A 21,066-nucleotide genomic window follows, 5' to 3' on the forward strand; every position below is an offset into this window, starting at 1 on the left:
AGTACAAGATGTGATCTGTGGGCCTCATACCTCAGTTGTACCTAGGTAATTTGCTTCAAGTCTGTATAATCATCTCATTATAGTTCTGGCTCAGTATTAGTATTGCGCAGAGAAGTCTCGTAAGGAAATAGAGCATGAAGCTAGAATAACGTACGTTACCTTGGGATATGGTACAATCGCTGCTCAGTCGATCTACCTGGGCAGCATGGAATTTCCGACCTTACGTAAAAAGAAATACTTGTCTTGCGATGGATTAAAGTTTCCTCTATCGATACTCACGACTTTTGTGAGTAGAACTGTACGCCTGCCCTTTATCTTTAGCCAGAGGGAACAGCCGGAAAGGAAACGTCAATTGAGACGCCGGTGTATAGGTAGATGATTTGGTACTCCTCGGCGTCGCGTGGCTACCGCAAGACCTGGGCAGTTCGAGATGTCACCTCGCAAGATACCCTGCGCAGGGTCCTCGAACCATTTATCAGATGCAGAGCGATCTACAAGGCTCTTGCGTATCTTGAGATATCTGTCACAATGCTATCCCTTGATTCGTCAACATCGTGCATCCGTCAAGGTCGAAGTCGTTGTAATTGGGACATAGACCCAAAAACCGGAAAGTGAACTGTGGATCCGTATAGAGCACAGCCTTCTTCCCAGTCGCAGGTCGCATAGCGCGGTATCAGCAGCCACCAGTGTCCGAGGCTTTAGAATCATCTTTCACATATTAGTATCGAAGATGGACATACCTCAAAGGGTGGTTGGGGTTGGAGATAATATCGGAAATAAGTACAATGCACCCACTAGTTGAAGAGACGGGGATATACTGCCTCAACGTAACTATTGAGAGAGAGCACGAGGTCTGGCCAACTCCTAATCGGCTTCATCAAGAGATCTGTAGATATGTGCATCGCTACCTCCCTGATCTCGGACGCCACTCGCCTGGGTCTTGGTGTGCATAGAAAATCAGCTATCTGGGCATCTCCGTACGGTAGTTCTTGCCTTGTTTAGCACCCCATCCGGTTTTGATACCATCTCCTCGGACGCTGGAGGGTGTGAACCGACTGAGGTTGGCGAATCACCCAAACCACCCAAACCCTTCTAGTCTCCGCGCGTTCACTAGGTAGAGAGGCATGTCTAGACGAAGGAGTAGCGCCTGAGTGGGCATCACGCGAAGGCTGATTCCCGTTTCAGAAGTTAGAACCATGGAACGTATAAGTTACTAGCGATTAGTCTATTAAGGCATCGACATCCGATCCGGCCGCGGCATATCCAATTCGATCAAACCATGAAGCCAATCCTCCGCATACCTGGACACTTCCATACGTGACACCAAGTAGCAAGACTAGGACATTCTGGGAGAGAGCATGGAGGTGTAAGTTTAAGCGAGCACCAAATGTCATCATGCTAAGGTGATGGGATTGTATGAAAACGGAAGGTCCTCTTCGGTGTGGGTATTGTATTGTGGAATAATTCATCTCACGCTCCACTCCAGAAATCCACCTACTAGAGCGTACGGGTGCCATGATCGTTCGGTTGACTACCGATAAAAATAATTCGTCGCGAGGATACGTAGCCATCTTTTGCGTTGCTGTTGAAGACGCTGTGCGTAGACATGACCGAGATATTCCGGGGGCGGTCACATAGACGGACCGTTCATCACTCGTGGATTTCGGAACAGTGCTTCCTTCAATTGCAGTTCGATCAACAATAGACTGTTGTTTATCTCTTGTATGATATTCTCACCACGCGCGCCTCTGGTCTGAATACCTTGTAACCCATTGCGGCAAAGCCAACTCAACATGCATCTCGTAAAAGCATCAACTTTAAGCAATTGAACCCATTCTTCATACTGATTTGCCCGATCGAAATAAACAGATAGCGCTGTATGAGCGAGCGTTATTTGCTTTTGGAATGCTTGGAGATCGAGGCCGTTCGGCAAACCCTGCGACTCAAATCCTATGCAATTGGAAGTGGAGTGCCATCTGGCAATATAATTCTTCTCGAAACCGCTTCTGGCAGTAAAGTAAAGATCAAATCCCGGTAGGTATGCTAACATGTCAATGTCTGCTCTGTGTCTGCTTCGCATTTGTTCAACGCCGTGTCTACCTCCCTGAAAATAGCAGATTCGTAGCAGGAGCCCAATTGACCCAAATTCATCCCCAATCCATGACAAATCATATAATGATCTTGACTGATATGGCAAATTTCCGTTCATATTGGTTCGCCGTGATGCTTTCATTGCCATTCATTAGCCCGCTACTAAATGCCAGTCCCCACAAATCGGTCCCATCCATGCAATATCAAGGTATCCCTTGATGGGTTCATTCCCCAATACATATGAATTCGGTCCACTTCCTTTGGTGTCCTCTGCAATATAGACTCCGGGAACAACCTAGTAGGGTGTTGAAATTGAAAAAGAGCCAAGGCATATGCATCGATCTTCTAGTCGGTCCATCCAGCTCTCATCTTGTTCTTTCCCTTCTCCGGCCGGTCGAATGGACGAATGGACACACTTTCAGACCATTCGATGCGCCGTAAATTGCCGTGGCGCTTCATTATACGAACCTTGGCGTGGACTCATCTATTCGACAATAATTGACTCTATTCGCACAAGTGTCATGTCGATCTTGATCCGCCGACATGCATCCGTATAGCACCACCAAGCTAGGGAATAAGACCATGCAAGCAAGTCTATAGCATCTCATAGTGTTGAGAGCTTGCGCGGGGGTGTGTGCATGGTGGCCGTCGTATGCTGATAAGCGTCTTCAATTGATTAAAGTTACTAGGTGCGATATTCGGAAATAACTTGAATCTGAAGAACTGTTCAATGATTTTACAATCAATCGAACATCTGAAGCTTTCTGGATCGCATATAAAAAGGCCTCTATATCTCACGCTGTGAGATACCACATCAAGGCTATCAATTGCAAGAAGAGTTAGCATCGCGAGTTCGCTCAAACATTCAATCGCAAAGATCGACTTCAAATCTACTGCTACCATGTACGCTCTTCAAAGTCTCCAGGGATCCTTGTTGGACTCTGGCATGAATCAAGGAGGTATGCCATATCGACGTCCAGGGCTTCCGCAATCAACTCCGGTTTTGAGCACAAATCCGCTTTCTCTCCCAGTATGTTGCCCCTGGCTCTGTCAGGTCTGATACCTGTCACTGACTTGAGCTGCCGTCTCGTTCCAGATGCCTGGTGTGCAGTGCCAAACTTGCAAGGACCAAGGTCGCGAGACATGGGTCATACCTGGCAAAGCATGTCATATCTGTGGAACCCTTTGTCGACTGCTAGTAAATGGTATGTTGTTGTGAGGACCGTATCAGAGTAATGTAGTACTGACTAATCATATAGCAGACGACGATTCTGATCTCGAGTAAGGGAAGACGGGCATATGCAGCGCATACAATGTATCGTAGTACCAAAGTCGTTTTGTCTACCAACCAGACTAGGTTTAACGATGCCATGATAAGCTCGCGGTCGCAGGTGCTTCCACTCGGTAGGAACTTACAGCTTGCTTGCTTTCTTCTTTGTTTGTTGTTGATTGTCCTTGTTTTCGTTCAATTGCTATGAATATGATGGTTCGTTTTCTTCTGAGTCCGAATTATTCACCGAAGTAGACCAGAGGGGTAGTTGCACTCAGGGTCGTCAGTGTCAAAGAGACTTATCGTTTCCGACTTGGGGCGTGGTCGGGTTTTCTGCAGTCAAGCAGATTGGATTCGGTAGATAAGGTGAAGTATACCATCTCCAGGATGAGAGAAGTAGGTTGAGGTTGTCTAACCCTCCTTGTGTCAGGGGTAAGAAATTGTTACTGCAGGAAAGAACAGACCGACCATGCCCAGTGTAGCAGGTGGGCACCTTCCCCCTGAACAGCATGAGTACATAGTACGAATATCCAAAAGATGACCCCGGAGACAGTACTTCAACTCAAAGTTGTTCTCTACTCTCTGTGTTCATTTGGCTGACTTCGTCTGGCTGTCGTGAATTTGATGGAAGGAAATGTCGCGGAAGTGCGCTCGCTCGGTTTGTATGTCGCAGGATGACGTCCATTTGAGGGCACGTGAGGACTCGCTTCGAGAGTATAATGGATATTAGATTGTGTCGACTTGCGAGGAGCGTCACTACTCCGAGCCATCTTCGTCAAAGATTGGTGAGAACAAGTTCGAAGGGAAGCGAGAGGGTCCGGCGGGTGTTTCAGAGGTGAGAAAGTCCTCGAGGACCTTCGTGTTTCCGAAGTCATCGGTTAATCTGCCGCAGACCGTGCTGATTTTCATCTCTCGCTAGGTCTAAATAGCCCCTGGGAATGCAGTCAAGCAGGTTTTTCGGGCAGCATGAGCCCTGACGGTGTTCAAAGCTTAGCGAGAACTCCCGTGTCGTTCCGTGATAGGCTTTGTTTGGATAGAGGACCGGCTTTAACCTAAACAACGCTATGAGAAGACCGGACCAAGCCAATACGACCTATTGTTACACCAATTAGTGGCAATTACAGCCGGTAAGGATCGCAGCTTAACACCCAACGCCAATCATATTCCTCGATACATCGTTAGTCACGCCTGATTGAGCTGCTCCAGGGTTCAGAGAAACATTTGACAACGATTAGATATGCCCTGGTACCAGGCACAGGTCATTACAATTCAGCAATTATCGAAAAAAAGACGCCTCCTTGCCCAACTTTACTCTTTTGAATATTTTAGTGGCACCCGGGCCGTCAGCCGTACGAAAATGGGCAATGAGAACGCCTGCTAAGAGTCCACCAATAAAGCCTCAAGAGTGAAGACAATGTTAATAGCTAACAGTTACAGTTATACTGGCAGACCACCGCAAGCTCACTGACTCTTGAGATTACTGCTCTTCGGCAACATAAGTTCACAGTACTTGAGGTGAGTGGGTCTGGAACAACTAACGGTACATACCACTACCCCAGTGATTGTATTAATGTCCACAAAGTACGTGGCAGAAATAGCAAGGCCTCCACAGCTGGAAATTAGACCCTGGACATTGCAGGGTTCGTGTGGAATGTTGTGTTGCGTTGTCCAACCGTAACCATCCGTATCTTCACCGGCAAGACACGAACCAACTGATCAACACAAAGCTTCTCAGCCAAGTAGGTGTTGCAAATATGCAATCATGACAACTTTTAAATTGTTGGTAAGTTAATATATGCTTCGACAACAAAGCGTTGAAAGCATCTCGGATCCTGTTCGGGGAACTCTATCCTCAATGAAGATCTTCACTAGGGAACCATTTGTAGTTTCTCAGTACGAACCCTGCAGTTATGGAATGTGATCAGAAAACATGTACACCCATGGAGTCGATACAATCTGATCTATCTTCTTTTGTATTCATCGTTTAGCTACACAAAGCCCTACAAGACAAGGGGCTGATGCGGAGTATTTCTCTGCTCTGGACACATTGCGATGATTGGCGGTGCACACTGGGTTTACTTATGTCGCACATACAACTAAGACATCTACAGTTAGACACAGATCCAATCTACACATCATGTCAACGTATGGAGATCGGCATTTCTACATTCACGAGGAGCGAAATAATTTTTCCGGTCACATACTCCATGGATCGACGGTTCGTTATGGGCGTGGAAGGAGCTGGCCTATAGCCGACATGCGAGTGAGGGCTTGATTGATCATAAGGGCCAAAGCGTAATTGAGGTGATGATCATTTGTGTCAGTGAGTAAATGTATGCCAAGCATATCATTTTGGTTGATATCCGTAAAGTTGTTTCTCAAGGAAAATTGAAGCGAGGAGTGTGAGTTGGGTGGTAGTCGAAGCAAATTGAAACGCCAACCGTCACCGCAAATCAGAGCCTGGGGACACTTGGCTATGCTTTAGAAACTGTAGGATCCCTTACCTGTCAATCATGTATCCGGTCTGACAAGTAGTGACTCCGGATATTCCTTTCTCTGTCTTCTTCTTGTTTCGTCCTATTCCTACTCGAGCTCGGCGAAATCTATCTTGAACCAGATCGTCAATAATTGCAACATACTCCCCTTGCAGCTCTTATAAAGAAGGTACTTCGGTTATGTGTCAAGTTTCAATGTTTTGAATGAGTGAAGAAATTGATACCAGTTCCTGGCTGATGTGTTGACATGTCTAATCAATGGACTAGTCCGAATGCGGATAAGTCAAGTCACGTGTAGACCACGAAGCATTTCTTGGCGATGAAGGAAGGCGACGTCATTTCTAGATCTTGAAACATCGAAACTTGGACTTCGGAAATCTTTTCGATCGAATTGTCCAAAGACCAGAGGCCATCACAAAGCCTTTGATGTTGGATGGAATAGATTATCTACATCGCGGCGCCCCTACCTGCAAAAGTGCATGAACAAACAACAGAAGGGCAGACATGTCAACAGAGAAGTACGAAATCAGTACTCGCGCCGAATGCGAAAAACTAGTGAAAGATTGGGGCTTTTCTCATGTCTTTACCTGGACAGACTCAAGGTGACTTTTATCTCCTTGAGTCCATCGCTAGAGATGTACCTACGACATCTAGAGTGGAGATGAAATGCTAACAGAGAACAAAAATGTATAGCAACGCTCATTATCCACCCCATTCTCACAATGGGATGACTACCCACTTGATCAGACGAGGTAGTCTCACCATCACTTACCCAGAGGACAATGTCAAGCTCCACAATGGTGAGATTAAAAAGGAGACGTTTGGCGTTGGGGATAGAATCGATGTGCCGGCGGGAAAGCTCCATGAGGTTTGGATTGGGCCGGAGGGTTGTGAGTATGTCATTGGAGAGTAGGATTAGTAGTGAAACAGAAGTACAATGATAACCTGGAGTGTTTATATGGTTCAATGTGTCTTGAATCAGTACAGTTGTCGCTGCATACGAAGCAATTGCCCTTCGATCATTCCTGATGTCGGTTGAATGCGGTACGCAAAGGCCCCTTCAGGAATTCCCGAATCAATTGGCGCCGGTTCCATTGGTTTGTGTGGTGTTCCTGTCATCCACGTGCTATCTTGGCATATCAGAGAGAAACAAGGGGTATTTGAACTATCTACATGAGGTCCTCGACAAGATTTCACCATGACGCCTCATATAGTTCGGAACGAGTGAGCCTTTATCATCAGTGTTATCAGGTATATCAGAGTACGACATCCATAAAGAAACCAGTGAACTGTTTCAGATTAGCCACTTTTCACGAGATACGAAGAAGGTAACTAGACCATCCATGTACATGAATATGTATGACTTCATAATCTAAATTCTACATCTAGTCAAAACATGATATATATCTCGTCAAAAGGGTCTATTCCAAAGCAGATCTATCAATATACACCCTCCGTACATACTATGTACAACAAAACCTCTATTCACTCGTCCCGTGTCTATGAAACGAATCTAAAGTCAAGTCTGCCTACAGTCAGCCCTGGAGCTCAATATACCGTAAGGAAGAAAGGAGAGAAATGACTAACCTCTTATTTCCACTGTCTTTATTAGCAGCAAGGTATGCATCTCGTTCCTCGCTACTCATTGCATTCCATTTCCGTGCTCGGTAGCTATAGATTTGTGTGGTTAGTGGATGAAAGCCTTTGAGGAGACTTAAAAGGTGGTATCGACGTACTAGTTCTTCAAATCATAGTATATTTTGGCAAATAAGAACAAGAATAAACTCAAAGAAGCGATACCGATGAGGACTTTGTTTCCTTTGAGGTAAAGTGGTGCGTCGTTGCTGCGGTATATCTATCGAGTTGTCATGGTCAGTCTCGGTTTAGTAGGAGAATTGAAGGGATGGCTTACATTTGCTCCAATAATACTACTCGTTTGAACCGTCATGTTATACACGGCTGATGCTACGGTACGAGTTCGCACAGAACCTGAATTTCGTGAAGTCATGGCCACAATCGCCGCATGCATGTAGGGACTTCCAATCAACAAGATCAACACAGCGTATCGAGCCCATGCACTTTCGTGTCTGGGCATCGTCTCGAGGGCAATCAGCATCGCCAAATTCCATACTTCTGCAAACGCGCCGAGTAACAATCGCTGATTCAGTTTTTCCGAAAGCCAGGTGAATAATCCTAGGTTGATGATGAAGATCACGTACGCCGGGATTGTGAGCAAATTAGTATGGAAAGTGCTGAAACCCAGGGATCTCAACTCCAGACTCAGATAGGAGTTGACTGGATTCGTGGGGATCAACCACACCAGACCCACGAGGTAGATGGGCCACATGTCGTAGTCATAAAGAGCTTCGATGAGTAGTTTTGGGGTGATGGCTTGTCGGTTGTGCATACTACCTTTACTCGGGTCATCGCGAATAACTCTGTTGACCATGATTTTCTCTTCGCGTTCGGAGAACCACCCATTTTTACCCCGGAAGCGTCCTGCTGTTTGTGTCGGGGAGGCAGGCATGTAGAATGCAGCAAATATTCCGATGACTCCAGTTATGAGGCCTTCAAGGGCGAATAGGTAGCGCCATTGACCTGTACCGGTGCTGGTGTGGATGTGCAGGAATCCATAGGCGAGAAAGGCGCCGATGATGGCTGTTAGTTCGTATGCGGACCAGAAGAAGCTGAGTCGGACGGGTAGTTCTTTTGATTTGTACCAGTATGATAGGAAGAGAATTGTGTCGGGAATACTGTATGAATGTGAGCATTCAATTCAAAATTGCCAATGTGCCCCGGGGCAGTCACCATTGCCCTCAAGAAAAGGAAGACTTACAATCCACCTTCAAACAAGCCCAACAAAGCTCGAGTAGCATAAAAAGTCGAACGACCAGTGAGAAAAGCCTGGCAAGAAGCAATCAAACTCCAAGACACCATCTGAATCGGAATCCAGCGATCGGGTCCAAGTCGTTTCGAAATGAGTTGTGACGGCAATTCCGCAAAAAGGAAGCATACCAAGAAAATCGTGTTTCCGGTGTTGTAGTTATTGGTTGTAAGACCCAGGTCACTTAACATGTTGTCCGAAGTGGCTTGGACGAGGTTTCCTCGGTCTAGCTGTAGAGCGAAGAATGTCAAGCATGCAAATGTCATGATTCGCAAGTCGATCTTTCTACTGTTAGCTCATGGACGTCTTCAAGGGACCGCAATCAGACGGGAACAAAAAATACCTTTCGAACAAGCTTCTTTTCCTCCCATTCCTCCCACTCAAATTCCGGATCCCATCGGTGAATACCCTCATAAGTATCTATAGGCTTGTAATAGCGCGGATCCTCAGTCTGGTCAAAAGTTGCATCACCGCCCGAGACTCGATTTCTCAAGGCCTCGAGAGCATCAGACCTGATAACTGTTGTGGTGCCGACATCCTCCGCCTTTGAGCTGTTGGAGCTACTTGGGAGGTACTGGCCATCGACAGGAGTGACTTCTTTGCTAGACATGGTTGATTTAACTGAAGTCTTCAAATTTCCTGGCGCTGGTTAAATATGTCCAGTAGCACAGAGCAGGTGAGATGTAAATTAAAACTAGGGTGATCGACCTCGAATTTAAAGACTATATAACTGGATGAGAATCCCTGCTACGTTGACGTGATCCAGCCATGTTTTTAGACATTGATTCTTCTATCACGGGTGGTCCCTGGTCACCGAATGATAGTACATAAGCTCGCACTGGTTTGTTCAGGTACATACGTAGGTTCGATCTAGCCCTAATCACCGACCCAACGTCCGCGTGCTCCGGTGGTTTACTACCTCATTAAGCATCCATTTCTATAGATTCCAGAATCATAAATCCCATTTTGTCGCGCCAATCCCGGTTGCATTCGTTATCCAGCCTATTACGGCACGTTCAGTCATACGTATCGACTTCATGATAGAACGAGCTGTATTTCATCCATTGTTTCGAATGGACCAAATGCCGGATGGCTCTTCCGACCTCACACGACGAATATCACCCGATGAGTGATGGTCACTGCGCTCAAGGTATTGTAAAAAATATCAGAAATATGCTCGGTATATCATCATATCAAGTTACAAGCTCCGCGAGCGGAGTATGCCCAGACACAAAGAGACGGAAACTTTCCTTGACAAGGCGCGGGATCACCATGAAAAAAAATTGCAAAAAGCTTGTACGATCTTTACAGGCGTATTGGAAAGGTGCAGGAATCATATTGCGCCAAAACAAGGGTAGTTGACGTTATTCTTCGGGTTTTGTATGGGGATTCGCTGAGCGCGGCGGGGATTGACTCTGGCGTGCTATCACGCAAGTGTACCCTGGCTGACGTTATTTGTATCTTCTCCAATAATGGTCGGTGGATGTCATCAGATATGCAAAAATCTTTGTTTTTGCAATTGTAATCGCTGATAAGAACAAAAAAAATACAGAAAAAGGGTGCTTACTGCCTGTTTTAGTCGTGCATCATCAGATTAGCCGAAATAGGAAGTTTCCGTTTCCTTCCTATTTCGGAGTTGTTAGGGCTAGCCGGGACAACGAAGGAAGAAGGAACTCGAATTGAAGCCATTGCAGTCACTTTATCTACAAGAAACTACATGCCATATTAATTTTATCTTTGTGTATAGCTATTTGCCTTCTCTATGCTTAGGTCTCTAGATAGGTAGTTGAAAGGCTTTTGAATCGGTAGAGCCTGGCTGATATGTCAAGGTAAGTGTCTCTCCACAGAACAAAAAGCCAGAAAGAGTTATGGTGGCAGGAAGTTTTACCTACAACAGTAGAACTTGTCTACAATGTTAATCTATCTCGGCATTGATTACCACTCTTTCACATTGAGTTATTATTCAGGTTGAGATCAGTAAGATATGAAGAGGTCTTGTGTCTGTTAGAGCCAGCTTATAGGGTTCGCAATGCATACGCGTACCTAAATACATCCATGGATTGTAAAGGTCACTTTTTACTCCACTTCTTGGCTGATAAACAGCCTTGGAACACCAAATCATGCCAACAACCACATGTATTGCGCCATATAGTATAATCAAACTTGTATCTCTATTGGCCGTCCAGCGACATAGCATCCGATGTGGTTGAGATTCTAATTTTGCAAGATTGATAAATGACTAAATGAGGAGAATAAACCGGATGGAATCCCGAGAGGAGGGGTCTTCGATGATAGACTCATATACATATTTATCAGCCACAACACATGATCTGCTTGAGTCTCGCCAATGGCAATGTATACCCCTCATTGATTATGCAATTACACTGAAGAATGGTGTGCCGGGGTCTCGAATGTCGTCAATAGTCAACTCACCACTGAGAGTATGCCGAAGTCATTCCGGATTATGTGATTACTTCCGGGAAAGGATGGAGATATTATTTATAGTTGTTAGAGATACATATATCAATCCTTCTTCCCTTCCATATACAAGTCTGCAGTTACTACTTAGTCTGTTGACAGGAGAAAACATCTATAATAATATCAAATCATGGCCCCCGCTTTAGTGGAAGACCCCCTCCCTATCCGCGAATCCGCAGCTGCAAAAGCCAATATCAAAGAAAACTTCAACAAGGAGTTCTTCATTGGCGGAAAGGATGCGTTTGATAACAAGGCCGAACTTGAGGGTACAGATGCTCAGCCGGCAGCGACATACCCTAACTACCTACCTGTTTGGGATAATGAGAAGGGCGTGAAGTAAGCCGAACCCGAATCAGATGCGAGGAGATTGTATGCTGACGTTGTTGTGACTGGTAGATATCCCCCCTGGACACCATTTGAACATTATGATCATGGCAAAGATGCCGACCCTTCTTTTAAAGATCTGCTCCCTGCGGATAAGGCTCAGGTCACGGAGATCACACCGTACATTGGCTCCGAGGTTCGCGGAGTACAGTTGAGCCAACTCACAGATGCAGGCAAGGACCAACTTGCTCTGTTTGTTGCCCAACGTAAAGTCGTCGGTATGGCTACACAAATCCTTTCCCTAAAATCGAAAGGGAAATATTAACAGATGTCGTATGCAGCATTCCGCGACCAAGACTTTGCAAAACTCCCGATTGAAAAGGCGTTGGAATTCGGTGGGTACTTTGGCCGTCATCACATCCATCCTACTTCCGGTGCCCCCAAGGGCTTCCCCGAAATCCACCTCGTCCATCGCGGCGCAGACGACAACTCCTTCTTACAGACATTCTTGCATGAGCACACAAATTCCGTTACGTGGCATTCGGACGTCTCCTACGAAGCTCAGCCACCCGGTACCACGTTCCTATACTTGCTAGATGGTCCTACGAGCGGTGGTGACACATTATTCGCCAATCTGGCAAAGGCCTATCAGCGTTTGAGCCCTGAGTTCCGGAAGAGACTTCATGGACTCAAAGCTGTGCATTCGGGTTTTGAGCAGGCTCAGAGTGCCTTGGCGAGGGATAGTACGGTGCGAAGAGATCCCGTGAAGCATGAGCATCCGATTGTGCGTACCCATCCGGTTACGGGTGAGAAGGCGCTTTATGTCAATCCTCAGTGTGAGTCCTCTCTCTCAATTCCTCGTTGGCCGTAGGAATAAACTGACACAATCGCATGACAGTCACCCGTTACATTGTAGGATACAAAAAGGAAGAATCCGACCATCTCCTCAAATTCTTGTTTGATCATGTCGCCTTATCGCAGGATCTACAGACTCGCATCAAATGGGCTCCTGGAACAGTTGTCGTTTGGGACGTGAGTACCTCCCCCATCCTACAGTCATAATGTTTGATATTACATAGACAACTAACCGCGTTACAGAATCGGGTAACTGCGCATTCGGCTTTGTATGACTGGGAGAACGGCCAGAGACGTCATCTTGCTCGTATAACTCCCCAGGCTGAACCTCCTCGTGAGACGCCGTTTGAAGGTTAAATTGGAGAAAAGATTGATTTGCAGTATATATACTAGAATTCATGTAGCAAAGAATCATTGGGCGTTGTAATTCATCAGTGACAACAAATAATATAGTATAGTCATGTCGTACAATGGTGGTGATCTTCAATCCAAGCATTTCGACGAAACCTCGTCTGCATGTAAAGTACTCCTGCAGGGCCGTTGTATTTGCATCGGACTGCTCGCCGGTAAAATAAAAGCCCAACTTTTATTGTCCTTACTTTCAGTACTCCGACAGCTCTGCTCCTTGCATGAAGACGTGCTTGAGTCTTCCGGATCTCCTTCCATAGCACGACCCAGACCATCTTCGTCCACGTTCAGATGCGAGTAGAAAGACCAATCCGATGACACAGAGTCGCTATCCTCATAATCCATGTCATTCGTGAAGTCATCTAGGTATCCCATTGCAGAGTCATTGCGACACCTGACAAGAGGCGGAAACTCTTCTAACGCTGCACTTGGTACTCGTGTCGGAATATCGTCTGCGTTTCCCCACGTACATTCCAAATGATTGTCTGATGGAGATAAAGAATTGGAAATGAGGAGCTCGGGAACTTCAGATGTTGTTTTTTTCATCTGGTCCAAGTTGAATATTGGCTTCATATCATCTGCTGAGATATCGTGAATGTCTTCAATGTGTTGTGCGCTTGGTACATCGAGAGCATTGAGGGATCTTACAAGTGACATGAACTGTTGCTTGCTCGCCCATTTTCGATAACTGCCCTCGTAAGTTGATGAATATTGTTCGACTGTGCATTCTGGATCGCATTCTTGGGTTTCGCGGGCCAGATCCGGACGCTCTTGAATTAGGGGGTGGATGCACTTTGAAGCCATGATATAGATTTCTGAGGTGATAGAGTTCCTCTGAAGTCCGCAAGACAATATGACAGGAAATCCCGAAATAAATATTCTCAGCACATAAGACATGCGCCCCTCAAGCAAGAAAGATAAGGATACAAGCTTCGACAAGCAACAAATGCGCAAGACGAAGTTCGCAGCATAGTGGCGGGTAGATGCAGTGTGTAAAGGCTAGCTGCATTACCTGCGAAGGAAAAAGTGGTATAAGGTAGTACGCCACGTCCATTGTGTACTCCCTTGTAACACTGTAACACCTGAACGGCCATACGGCTCGGCCATTGATCAAGCGTACTTCTTCTTAAGCTGTTATCAGAGATCATGATCGTCACGTACGTTTCTAGAGCCGATCCATCAGTGCAACATTCCACTCACGAAATATCCTTGCAGATACGGGTATCAGCAGGTTAGTGCGTTGCAGTGACAGAACCAATTCGTTATATATATTTTCGGGCAGGAATAATTCTTCCAGAGAGAGGGACGTTGGTGCTCCATTTTCAGGTTCTAGTATACCTTCGACGTCTGTCACGTTCTGATATAGGACTTTCATGGCTCGCCTTGATATAATGCTATGATCTGCGCTAGAGCTTGAGTATCGAAGATCTGGGTTAAAGGCCCATAACTTCTACAGCATTAGCCACATAAACGAGCAACAGAAAGTTATCATGTAACTAACCAGAATACCGTCTGACTGACCAGCATGAATGACAAATCGTCGAACACCTTCATGGTCAATCAGATCCAAGAGTTGGGCACTTGTGATGATATCGACTGAATATGTTTCGTATGCATGTTCGGTTGCATCTCTACGTCCGACGGAGATGTTGTTCTTGTATAGTCTCAGACCTTCTGCGACGGAGTCTTCCGTTCCGATGATTGCACTGCATCCGGAGCATCTTATATTCCTTGCGTCCTTTCCGCCGTGTAACGTTGATTTTGCGGAAGCTGAGATTGGCCGTGGTTGGAGCTATGAATCATGAATTGATCAGCCGTGGACTAAAGTAGCAGCAAATGACTAGTGGAAGCAAAGATATCTTTTTTTTTTCATGGGTCTATAGCTATTGATGTATCATGTGAAAATCGCTGTGAATCCCACTACTTGAGAATCCCAGTGAATTGCAACAGGATGCTCGCTAGCATCCCTCGAGTTCTCCTACAGTCAGTTTCTCAGACCATGAGCCGATCAATGAAGGAAAATAGCCACAAATCCCCAATTCTAGTAGAATAGAAATCCATCGCTCCATTTTCATGAAGGAGGATATCACGTCATACTAGAACGAGCCTTTATAGCTATCTCCAATCACATTTGAGTCGACTACAAGATTGAAAAACATCCTCCTTGGTAGAAAGAATATGCTCAAAGGAAGAGGCAAGACTGGTTGATTTTGGGCATTTGTATCGGTGACTTCGTCGTGGGGTTGTGACGGAGTCTCCTTCTTTTATGCCCGGTACAGTGGGTTAGACAGGGTGGGATGCAGTATTACGAAGGTAATGAAGCAACAAGAAATGCAGAATGTAGTAGATTAGATAGTCTTCAAGTGCATGGTTGTAATATGTACTTACCACTTTAATATTATAACAGTCACTTTCTGCCACCAGGAAAGAGGCAACATCAACAAGACCAGTCCGCGGTGTTGCAACTACCCGATTAGAAGCTCCATATCCCTTGACGGAAGCATTTTGTTCTTCAATATTCTTTTGGCCCTGTTTTTCATCGGGATGCACATCGGGTTTATGACAGTGCCAAAAATCCATCATCTCAGCCCAGTTACCGCTTGGAAGGTCTTTCCACTGCCAGGTATTTAAATCGGGCTTTGAGGAAGTATCGAGTATCATCTGCCTGCAGAGCCTACAATGTAACGAGATGCAGGTGGACAAGTCGTTCGCGGTCCACGGAACATAATCGTCTTCCTGAATATCTTGGTTTCGCAACGCTAGTCCATTCTCGTTCGGATCAACTTGTAATCGAAATGAATATTCGACTATTTGCGCCTTCGACTCGGTTGCTCCTATATCGACGCGATGTCCTGCAAAGCTGAGATTCCTTCTTGAGGCGTCGGTGACTCTGGCAGGTAGTTTCAGCGTTTCTACCAGTTCCACACCTTGATGAAGCGTGAAAACTGTAACTGCACGGCAGGATTCAGACAGCGTTATTGTAGATTCCCTAATATCGATACCGGAGGGTGAGCTTGGGAGAGACACGTGGAGGGTTAGTTGGCGAATGTTCGGTAAGAGCTCAGCATATAAGAATAAGGCAGGTGGTCCCGCCATGATAATCCGTCGATCGCTGCGCTCAGCAATGTGCCATGGTGTGTTATAATGCTGGTTGTCGGACCAGGACGCGTTAGAGCTCCAAATAGATTTTCTGTCGGAAGGAAGCTGTTGTAAGTGCAAACAAAGCAAACAAGGTTAAATCGTATGACGCTATCGTCTCTTATCGTTATCTTATCGCTTATCGGCTGTTGTCCCAACATAATCCTCAATTATTCTTCATCGTCAACTCTGTCGCCAAAAAAAGTGTCATAAGGCTATTAAATACATTAAGACACTCTCTGTCGCTGGTTTATTAGTCTTCAAGAGTCTAGGATCGAGTACTGACACTGCAATTAGGGATTAGAAGCTTAACGTTTGTCTGCCGTTCCCCTACCATGTATTCAACGAACTGACGATGGCCAGACGCACCTAGCTGTATGGGAGATAACCCTAAGAAGCCTCGACATAGACCTCCCTATTAAATAAAAAGAAAGAAGAAAAAGAGATATGGCGTCCTTATTAAGCAAAATATTAGCATTCAGCTCGAGCAACTCGATCCGAGTGCCCACCATCAAATCCCATGATATCGAGAATCCCGTCGAGAAACCCGCAAAAACTCTCTATCATCTTGTGAGGTTGAACCATATCAATCATTCAGTGTGGATTCGTGGGGATACACCAGACAATTCGACTACCTCTCATAATTTTCTGCCTCAAGTACGGCTTCCTTCGCTTCGTCGCAAAGCACAATTGTCTAACCTTTAAATCTGCTCAGCATTTGGTGTCGGCATTTCTTTTCGGAGCTGACAACTATGCTCTTGATAATCTGTACGAAGCCAACTCTGGGCTTCTAGAGCCATGGAAGGATGCTCCCGGCGAGGTCGTCGGTAGCGACTGGATGGATTTTCTGGGGAAGAGGGAGTTCGTATAACCCTACAATACCTTGATTCCCTAGTTAAACTCTGTGATCGACTTGGACTAACTGGATATAGATATGAACGCGCATTCCTGGATCTCTTTGAGGACAGCCTAGTGGAAGAAGGCTATGACTGGAAAGTAGTGCTCCAAAAGTACTTATTCTCCGCTAAACAGCCTTTGATTAGCTCGATTACAGCTGGCCGTAAGTAACGACTTCATCCACCCTGTGCCAAAAATGAGAGTTGACTAAGCCATGGTGATGTAGTGGGACGACCCTTGATACACCTCGCGCTTGCACTGCAAATGTCCATCAAGGACATTGCAATGGAAGCCCTGACACTCGTGGCAACTGCTTATTATGACAACGACATTCTCAAATATTCCGATGATCCATCTTACTTTCAAGCAGAGCCAATATACAAGACTCCTTCTGTTCCCGAGATCCTTGGTAAAGTCCGCACAGATGAAAGATTTACCAATGAAGCCCTGATAACGCCCGGAGAACACAACATGGCAATCATCTTCCGTGACCACGAAGCCGCATTACTAGATCACTGCAATGCATGGATGTTCCCGTCCGATCTAACAACCCATTTCCGTGATAGCCAGAAGGCTATCGTCTCACTCTTTCTGGGGACTTCAAACTCAGAAAACAAATATGACAAATGCCTCTTGTATCCACTACTAATGAGTCATGCGATTCAGGTGCTTTTCCCTCATATTCCTGGGAAAGTACACATCTCACTTGTGCAGCAGTGGTGGCTGACCACGTTGGCAATATATGTGGCCCAGTTACGGCCGGATATCGACTTTGATCTTATTGAGGGGTATGATATGGAAGGCAAGGACTGGAATTGGATTAGGCAACAGGCTTTGAAAGGTCCGCATGCAATGGATGCATATTTTGTGTCGACTTTGCGCGTTTTGAGAGAGCTAGGAGAGGCATGGGAGGACTTGGAAGGTTACTATCTAAAAGCCGCGGTGAAATTTGTGGATGTTTTCGATGGTTGGCAATCTTAAAGATGTACAATGACTTGGTGACTCGGAGACTTGGTAGAGTATAATGATTTATCCTTCAATGGCGGCCGCTAGCTATCATTGATCTATCCAAATAAGTAACCTGAACGCCGTGCTTGATCATGACAACAAATATAGTCGGCTCGCTGTCCGGACAGAAGCGTCTCTTTCGAGTAACCTATCAGTAGAGAGTCGATCATATATATAATCGCAACGTCGACTCAACCTTCTCCCCTACGTCGCTGCTAAAGCACTTCCAACATGATGCCATTCATCCGTAAAAGCATTCACCAACCAAGAAGACAGGCCTAACCAGTTACCTGTTAGTATATCCATCCAAAACACAAAACACAAAGGGCTGAGACTTACGGTCATAAACCATCTTATGTGCATTGTGGAAATATATACTATGATCCGAATCCGGGTATACATGCACATCATAGTTCTCAACACCCCCCATGTCCAATTTATCAATCAGAGACAAGGTATTCTGGAAATGCACGTTATCATCTGCCGTGCCATGCATGATAAGGAATCGAACGTTTTGCTGCAATGCCGTCATATTCGAAATTGCGCTGTGCTCATAGCCAGTAGGGTTATGCTCGGGGGTGTGCATGTATCGCTCGGTATATATAGAGTCATAAAACCGCCAGTCAGTTACCGGACTGACTGCCATGCCGTACTGGAAAGTCTGTCCTGCATCCTGTTCCAATGTTTTGAGGGTCATGAAGCCTCCATAACTCCAGCCCCAGATAGCTATGTGGTCTTTATCCACGTACGGTTTTTTCGCCCATGCTTTGGCGGTTTCGATCTGATCGCGAGCTTCCCAAAAGCCCAGGTTTCCTCTAACTATTGTTCTGGCTATGCGTCCGATATGGCCGGTTCCCCGGCCGTCTACTGTGACCACGATATAGCCCAGTGTTGAAGAGACGTACGACTGGAAGTCTACCATGAATTTCCTGTCCACGCTTTGCGAACCTGGTCCTCCGTAGAGCCAAAATAGAACGGGGTATTTCTTGATTGGGTTGAAATGTGGTGGTCGTCGTTCAACAACTTGTAATGTGATGTTGTCTATGGTAATGTTCTGATATATTTCAGCAGGTAAGGCATATTTCTCAATCATGCTAAATAGGTGTTCGTTCTGCTCGATAACTTCTTCAAAATGTTGTTGGTTGCTCGGTGTATTGACTAACTTCTGCCACGGGATGTGCGGTCCTTCATAGCTCAGCAGTGCATATCCACCACCGATCGAGAAAGAAACATCATAGTAGCCGGCTTTCGAAGTGTCAGTCATCGCTTGGAAGTCTGAGCCATCGAGTTTGACGCTGTAGACGTGTCGCTGAGTTGGCGATTCTTTAGTCGCAACAAGGTATACGATGCCGTTACGAAGGTCAACTGCAGGTTGTGTATCAACGACCTCCCATGGTCCAGACGTGAGAAGAATAGGTTGCGAATTGTTGACAGGTGTGAAGTAGCCCCAATGGTCATAACCGTCGTGGACAACGATATCAAGGTAACCATCGTCCGGTCGACCATTTGCCGGATCAGCGGGAATGAATGTAGTTGACTGAGTCACTTCAGCCCAACCTCCATCGTCTTGCGCAAAATTGTCCACTCTGATAACATCTCCACTCCTTGAACCAACATCAATGAGTACTGTGCGGACAACGTCACTCTCTCGATTGAATTCCTTGACCAGGACTTTTGTTTCCGAAGCCCAAACGACTTCAGTTATGAGACGATCGTCATCAGCAAAACCTCCCGAGACGTTGACAGAAAAGACATCGGTACTTTCGACATCGTAGAACTGAAGCGTCACAACTGGATTGGGAGCCCCAGCTTTTGGGTACTTGATCTTGCGTACATCCGGGTATTTCTCCAGCCCAGGAGAAGGATGTTTTCCTGATAGCCGTGACATGTAATACTCTATAGGAAATTCAGGTACCATGGATTCATTTGTACGCAAGAACGCAACATATTTGCCATCATTAGACCACCAAGTTGCGGTGTCTGAGCCATAAACTTCTTCTTCATAGACCCAATCGGGGATACCATTAAAGACGTCTTTGCCGCCATCTTTTGTGATTTGGGTGACTGTAGTCGAGTCCAATCTTCTCAAATACAAGTTATTGTCTCGAGTAAAAACGACCGCATCGGAGTTTGGAGACCACGAAGCAAGCTGTATGCGGCCCTTGGGTGCGTCGGGATCAAGGGGTTGGGCCGTCTGAGTCTTCACGTCAAAAAGCCAATATGTAGCAGTGAAGGAATACCGCCAGTTGCTCACTGCATCCACAGCAACAAGCACGCTCTTGAAGTTCGGACTCGGCCAAGTCTCCGATGGCTGCAAATATTTACCATTGGCCTCGATAGTACCAGACTCCATAAGAATCAACCCATCATCAGCATCAGTCTCGTTCTGACGACTGAGTATGCTTTCCACTCGGAGGTATCCTTTCTTTCCATCCTCGCCACGTTCAAGCAAAAGCCCGTCCTCGCCATCTGGTCCTGCAACCCAGGATATTGAATGCTTCCTTCTGCCCCATGAACCATTGAGGACGCTGTCCAAAGTCAGCGGTTTCCCATAACTTGTAGCTCCTGTCGCACTTTCGGCGTCGTGAACGGCTGCAACAGAGGAGCTTATATCACTGTTATTATTCCGCCGGCCCCAAAACAGTATAAAGGCTAGTATCCAACCACCCAAACATAATAATCCTATTACCCATATCCATCGACTTCCCCGACTTCTTTTCGATTTATCTCTCGGATGCGATAATATATCGCTTTCTGGCTCGCCTTCCACGCCTTCCTCGATATCGCGATACGGTGTTTCTTCCGGTAATTGCGTCGATTTCTGGAATTGAGTGGCGTTCATGTCATCGCCAAAAAGTGATCCGTCGGTAGACAGTGAATCTGTCGAGCTGAACGAATTCGAGTGTCTGTGTGACTGGTTCGTCAGAGGCTCCGATTCCGCACCTAAACCCTGGTCTGTCCTCGCCATTACCGCGACACAAGCAAAGCGGACACTGGAAGCCGACGTTTGCCCTCTACCTTCACGGCTTTAGTGTAACAATGGAGCTTGTTGAGTGCTCCTGCAGGTCACCGATGGATTGATGACATTGAAAGAATCACAGGAAATAATACTTCACCGAGTATCAGGAGCGCAGAATTATTGCCCGAGTTTCATGCTGGTTTGGAGGTGTTCGTCAGAACTCCTGCCACAGGTTGCCGGAGTTGCCAATGTATCAGAC

At 46.0% G+C, this 21,066-nt stretch overlaps 6 protein-coding genes across 6 annotated transcripts; 3 read left to right on the forward strand and 3 right to left on the reverse strand.

The window, feature by feature from the left end:
- The first annotated feature begins 5,954 nt into the window (after positions 1 to 5,954).
- Positions 5,955 to 6,967, forward strand: TSTA_003610 (uncharacterized protein). The gene is made up of 3 exons (XM_002487912.1): positions 5,955 to 6,025; positions 6,124 to 6,458; positions 6,550 to 6,967. Exons 2-3 carry the CDS (start codon positions 6,361 to 6,363, stop codon positions 6,767 to 6,769), a joined length of 318 nt encoding a protein of 105 aa, XP_002487957.1. The 5' UTR covers positions 5,955 to 6,025; positions 6,124 to 6,360; the 3' UTR covers positions 6,770 to 6,967.
- Positions 6,968 to 7,116: 149 nt separating this feature from the next.
- TSTA_003620 (transporter, putative) lies at positions 7,117 to 9,350 on the reverse strand (the record flags this gene model as incomplete). The annotated part of the gene is made up of 6 exons (XM_002487913.1): positions 7,117 to 7,381; positions 7,444 to 7,527; positions 7,593 to 7,711; positions 7,769 to 8,609; positions 8,693 to 9,021; positions 9,084 to 9,350. 6 exons carry the CDS (start codon positions 9,348 to 9,350, stop codon positions 7,357 to 7,359), a joined length of 1,665 nt encoding a protein of 554 aa, XP_002487958.1. The 3' UTR covers positions 7,117 to 7,356.
- A 1,878-nt stretch (positions 9,351 to 11,228) lies between these two features.
- TSTA_003630 (alpha-ketoglutarate-dependent taurine dioxygenase) lies at positions 11,229 to 14,243 on the forward strand. Its single transcript, XM_002487914.1, has 5 exons — positions 11,229 to 11,554; positions 11,615 to 11,820; positions 11,884 to 12,378; positions 12,441 to 12,574; positions 12,641 to 14,243. The coding sequence occupies exons 1-5, from the start codon at positions 11,349 to 11,351 to the stop codon at positions 12,752 to 12,754; spliced, it is 1,155 nt and encodes a 384-aa protein (XP_002487959.1). The 5' UTR covers positions 11,229 to 11,348; the 3' UTR covers positions 12,755 to 14,243.
- TSTA_003640 (uncharacterized protein) lies at positions 12,881 to 15,969 on the reverse strand (the record flags this gene model as incomplete). Its single annotated transcript, XM_002487915.1, has 5 exons — positions 15,194 to 15,969; positions 14,307 to 14,597; positions 14,006 to 14,252; positions 13,818 to 13,970; positions 12,881 to 13,620 (listed from the first exon to the last, which is right to left on the reverse strand). The coding sequence occupies exons 1-5, from the start codon at positions 15,899 to 15,901 to the stop codon at positions 12,881 to 12,883; spliced, it is 2,139 nt and encodes a 712-aa protein (XP_002487960.1). The 5' UTR covers positions 15,902 to 15,969.
- Positions 15,970 to 16,134: 165 nt separating this feature from the next.
- On the forward strand, positions 16,135 to 18,060 carry TSTA_003650 (uncharacterized protein). Its single transcript, XM_002487916.1, has 5 exons — positions 16,135 to 16,256; positions 16,307 to 16,600; positions 16,659 to 16,804; positions 16,876 to 17,003; positions 17,067 to 18,060. The coding sequence occupies exons 2-5, from the start codon at positions 16,391 to 16,393 to the stop codon at positions 17,819 to 17,821; spliced, it is 1,239 nt and encodes a 412-aa protein (XP_002487961.1). The 5' UTR covers positions 16,135 to 16,256; positions 16,307 to 16,390; the 3' UTR covers positions 17,822 to 18,060.
- On the reverse strand, positions 17,076 to 20,816 carry TSTA_003660 (pheromone maturation dipeptidyl aminopeptidase DapB; the record flags this gene model as incomplete). The annotated part of the gene is made up of 2 exons (XM_002487917.1): positions 17,076 to 18,126; positions 18,188 to 20,816. The coding sequence occupies 2 exons, from the start codon at positions 20,814 to 20,816 to the stop codon at positions 18,053 to 18,055; spliced, it is 2,703 nt and encodes a 900-aa protein (XP_002487962.1). The 3' UTR covers positions 17,076 to 18,052.
- Between the last annotated feature and the right edge of the window lie 250 nt (positions 20,817 to 21,066).

This window comes from Talaromyces stipitatus, genomic scaffold, assembly GCF_000003125.1.
Source record: "Talaromyces stipitatus ATCC 10500 scf_1105507295517 genomic scaffold, whole genome shotgun sequence".
In the NCBI taxonomy this organism is placed as follows: domain Eukaryota; kingdom Fungi; phylum Ascomycota; class Eurotiomycetes; order Eurotiales; family Trichocomaceae; genus Talaromyces; species Talaromyces stipitatus.

Bases quoted from the DNA above. Each gene is read 5' to 3' on its own strand.
- TSTA_003650 (XM_002487916.1), top strand. From the start codon at position 16,391: ATGGCGTCCTTATTAAGCAAAATATTAGCATTCAGCTCGAGCAACTCG. The intron at 16,805-16,875 runs GTTCGTATAACC...AACTGGATATAG, and splicing joins GATTTTCTGGGGAAGAGGGA to ATATGAACGCGCATTCCTGG. The intron at 17,004-17,066 runs GTAAGTAACGAC...ATGGTGATGTAG, and splicing joins TAGCTCGATTACAGCTGGCC to TGGGACGACCCTTGATACAC.
- TSTA_003610 (XM_002487912.1), top strand. From the start codon at position 6,361: ATGTCAACAGAGAAGTACGAAATCAGTACTCGCGCCGAATGCGAAAAA. The intron at 6,459-6,549 runs GTGACTTTTATC...AAAAATGTATAG, and splicing joins TTTACCTGGACAGACTCAAG to CAACGCTCATTATCCACCCC.
- TSTA_003630 (XM_002487914.1), top strand. From the start codon at position 11,349: ATGGCCCCCGCTTTAGTGGAAGACCCCCTCCCTATCCGCGAATCCGCA. The intron at 11,555-11,614 runs GTAAGCCGAACC...TGTGACTGGTAG, and splicing joins GATAATGAGAAGGGCGTGAA to ATATCCCCCCTGGACACCAT. The intron at 11,821-11,883 runs GTATGGCTACAC...TGTCGTATGCAG, and splicing joins TGCCCAACGTAAAGTCGTCG to CATTCCGCGACCAAGACTTT.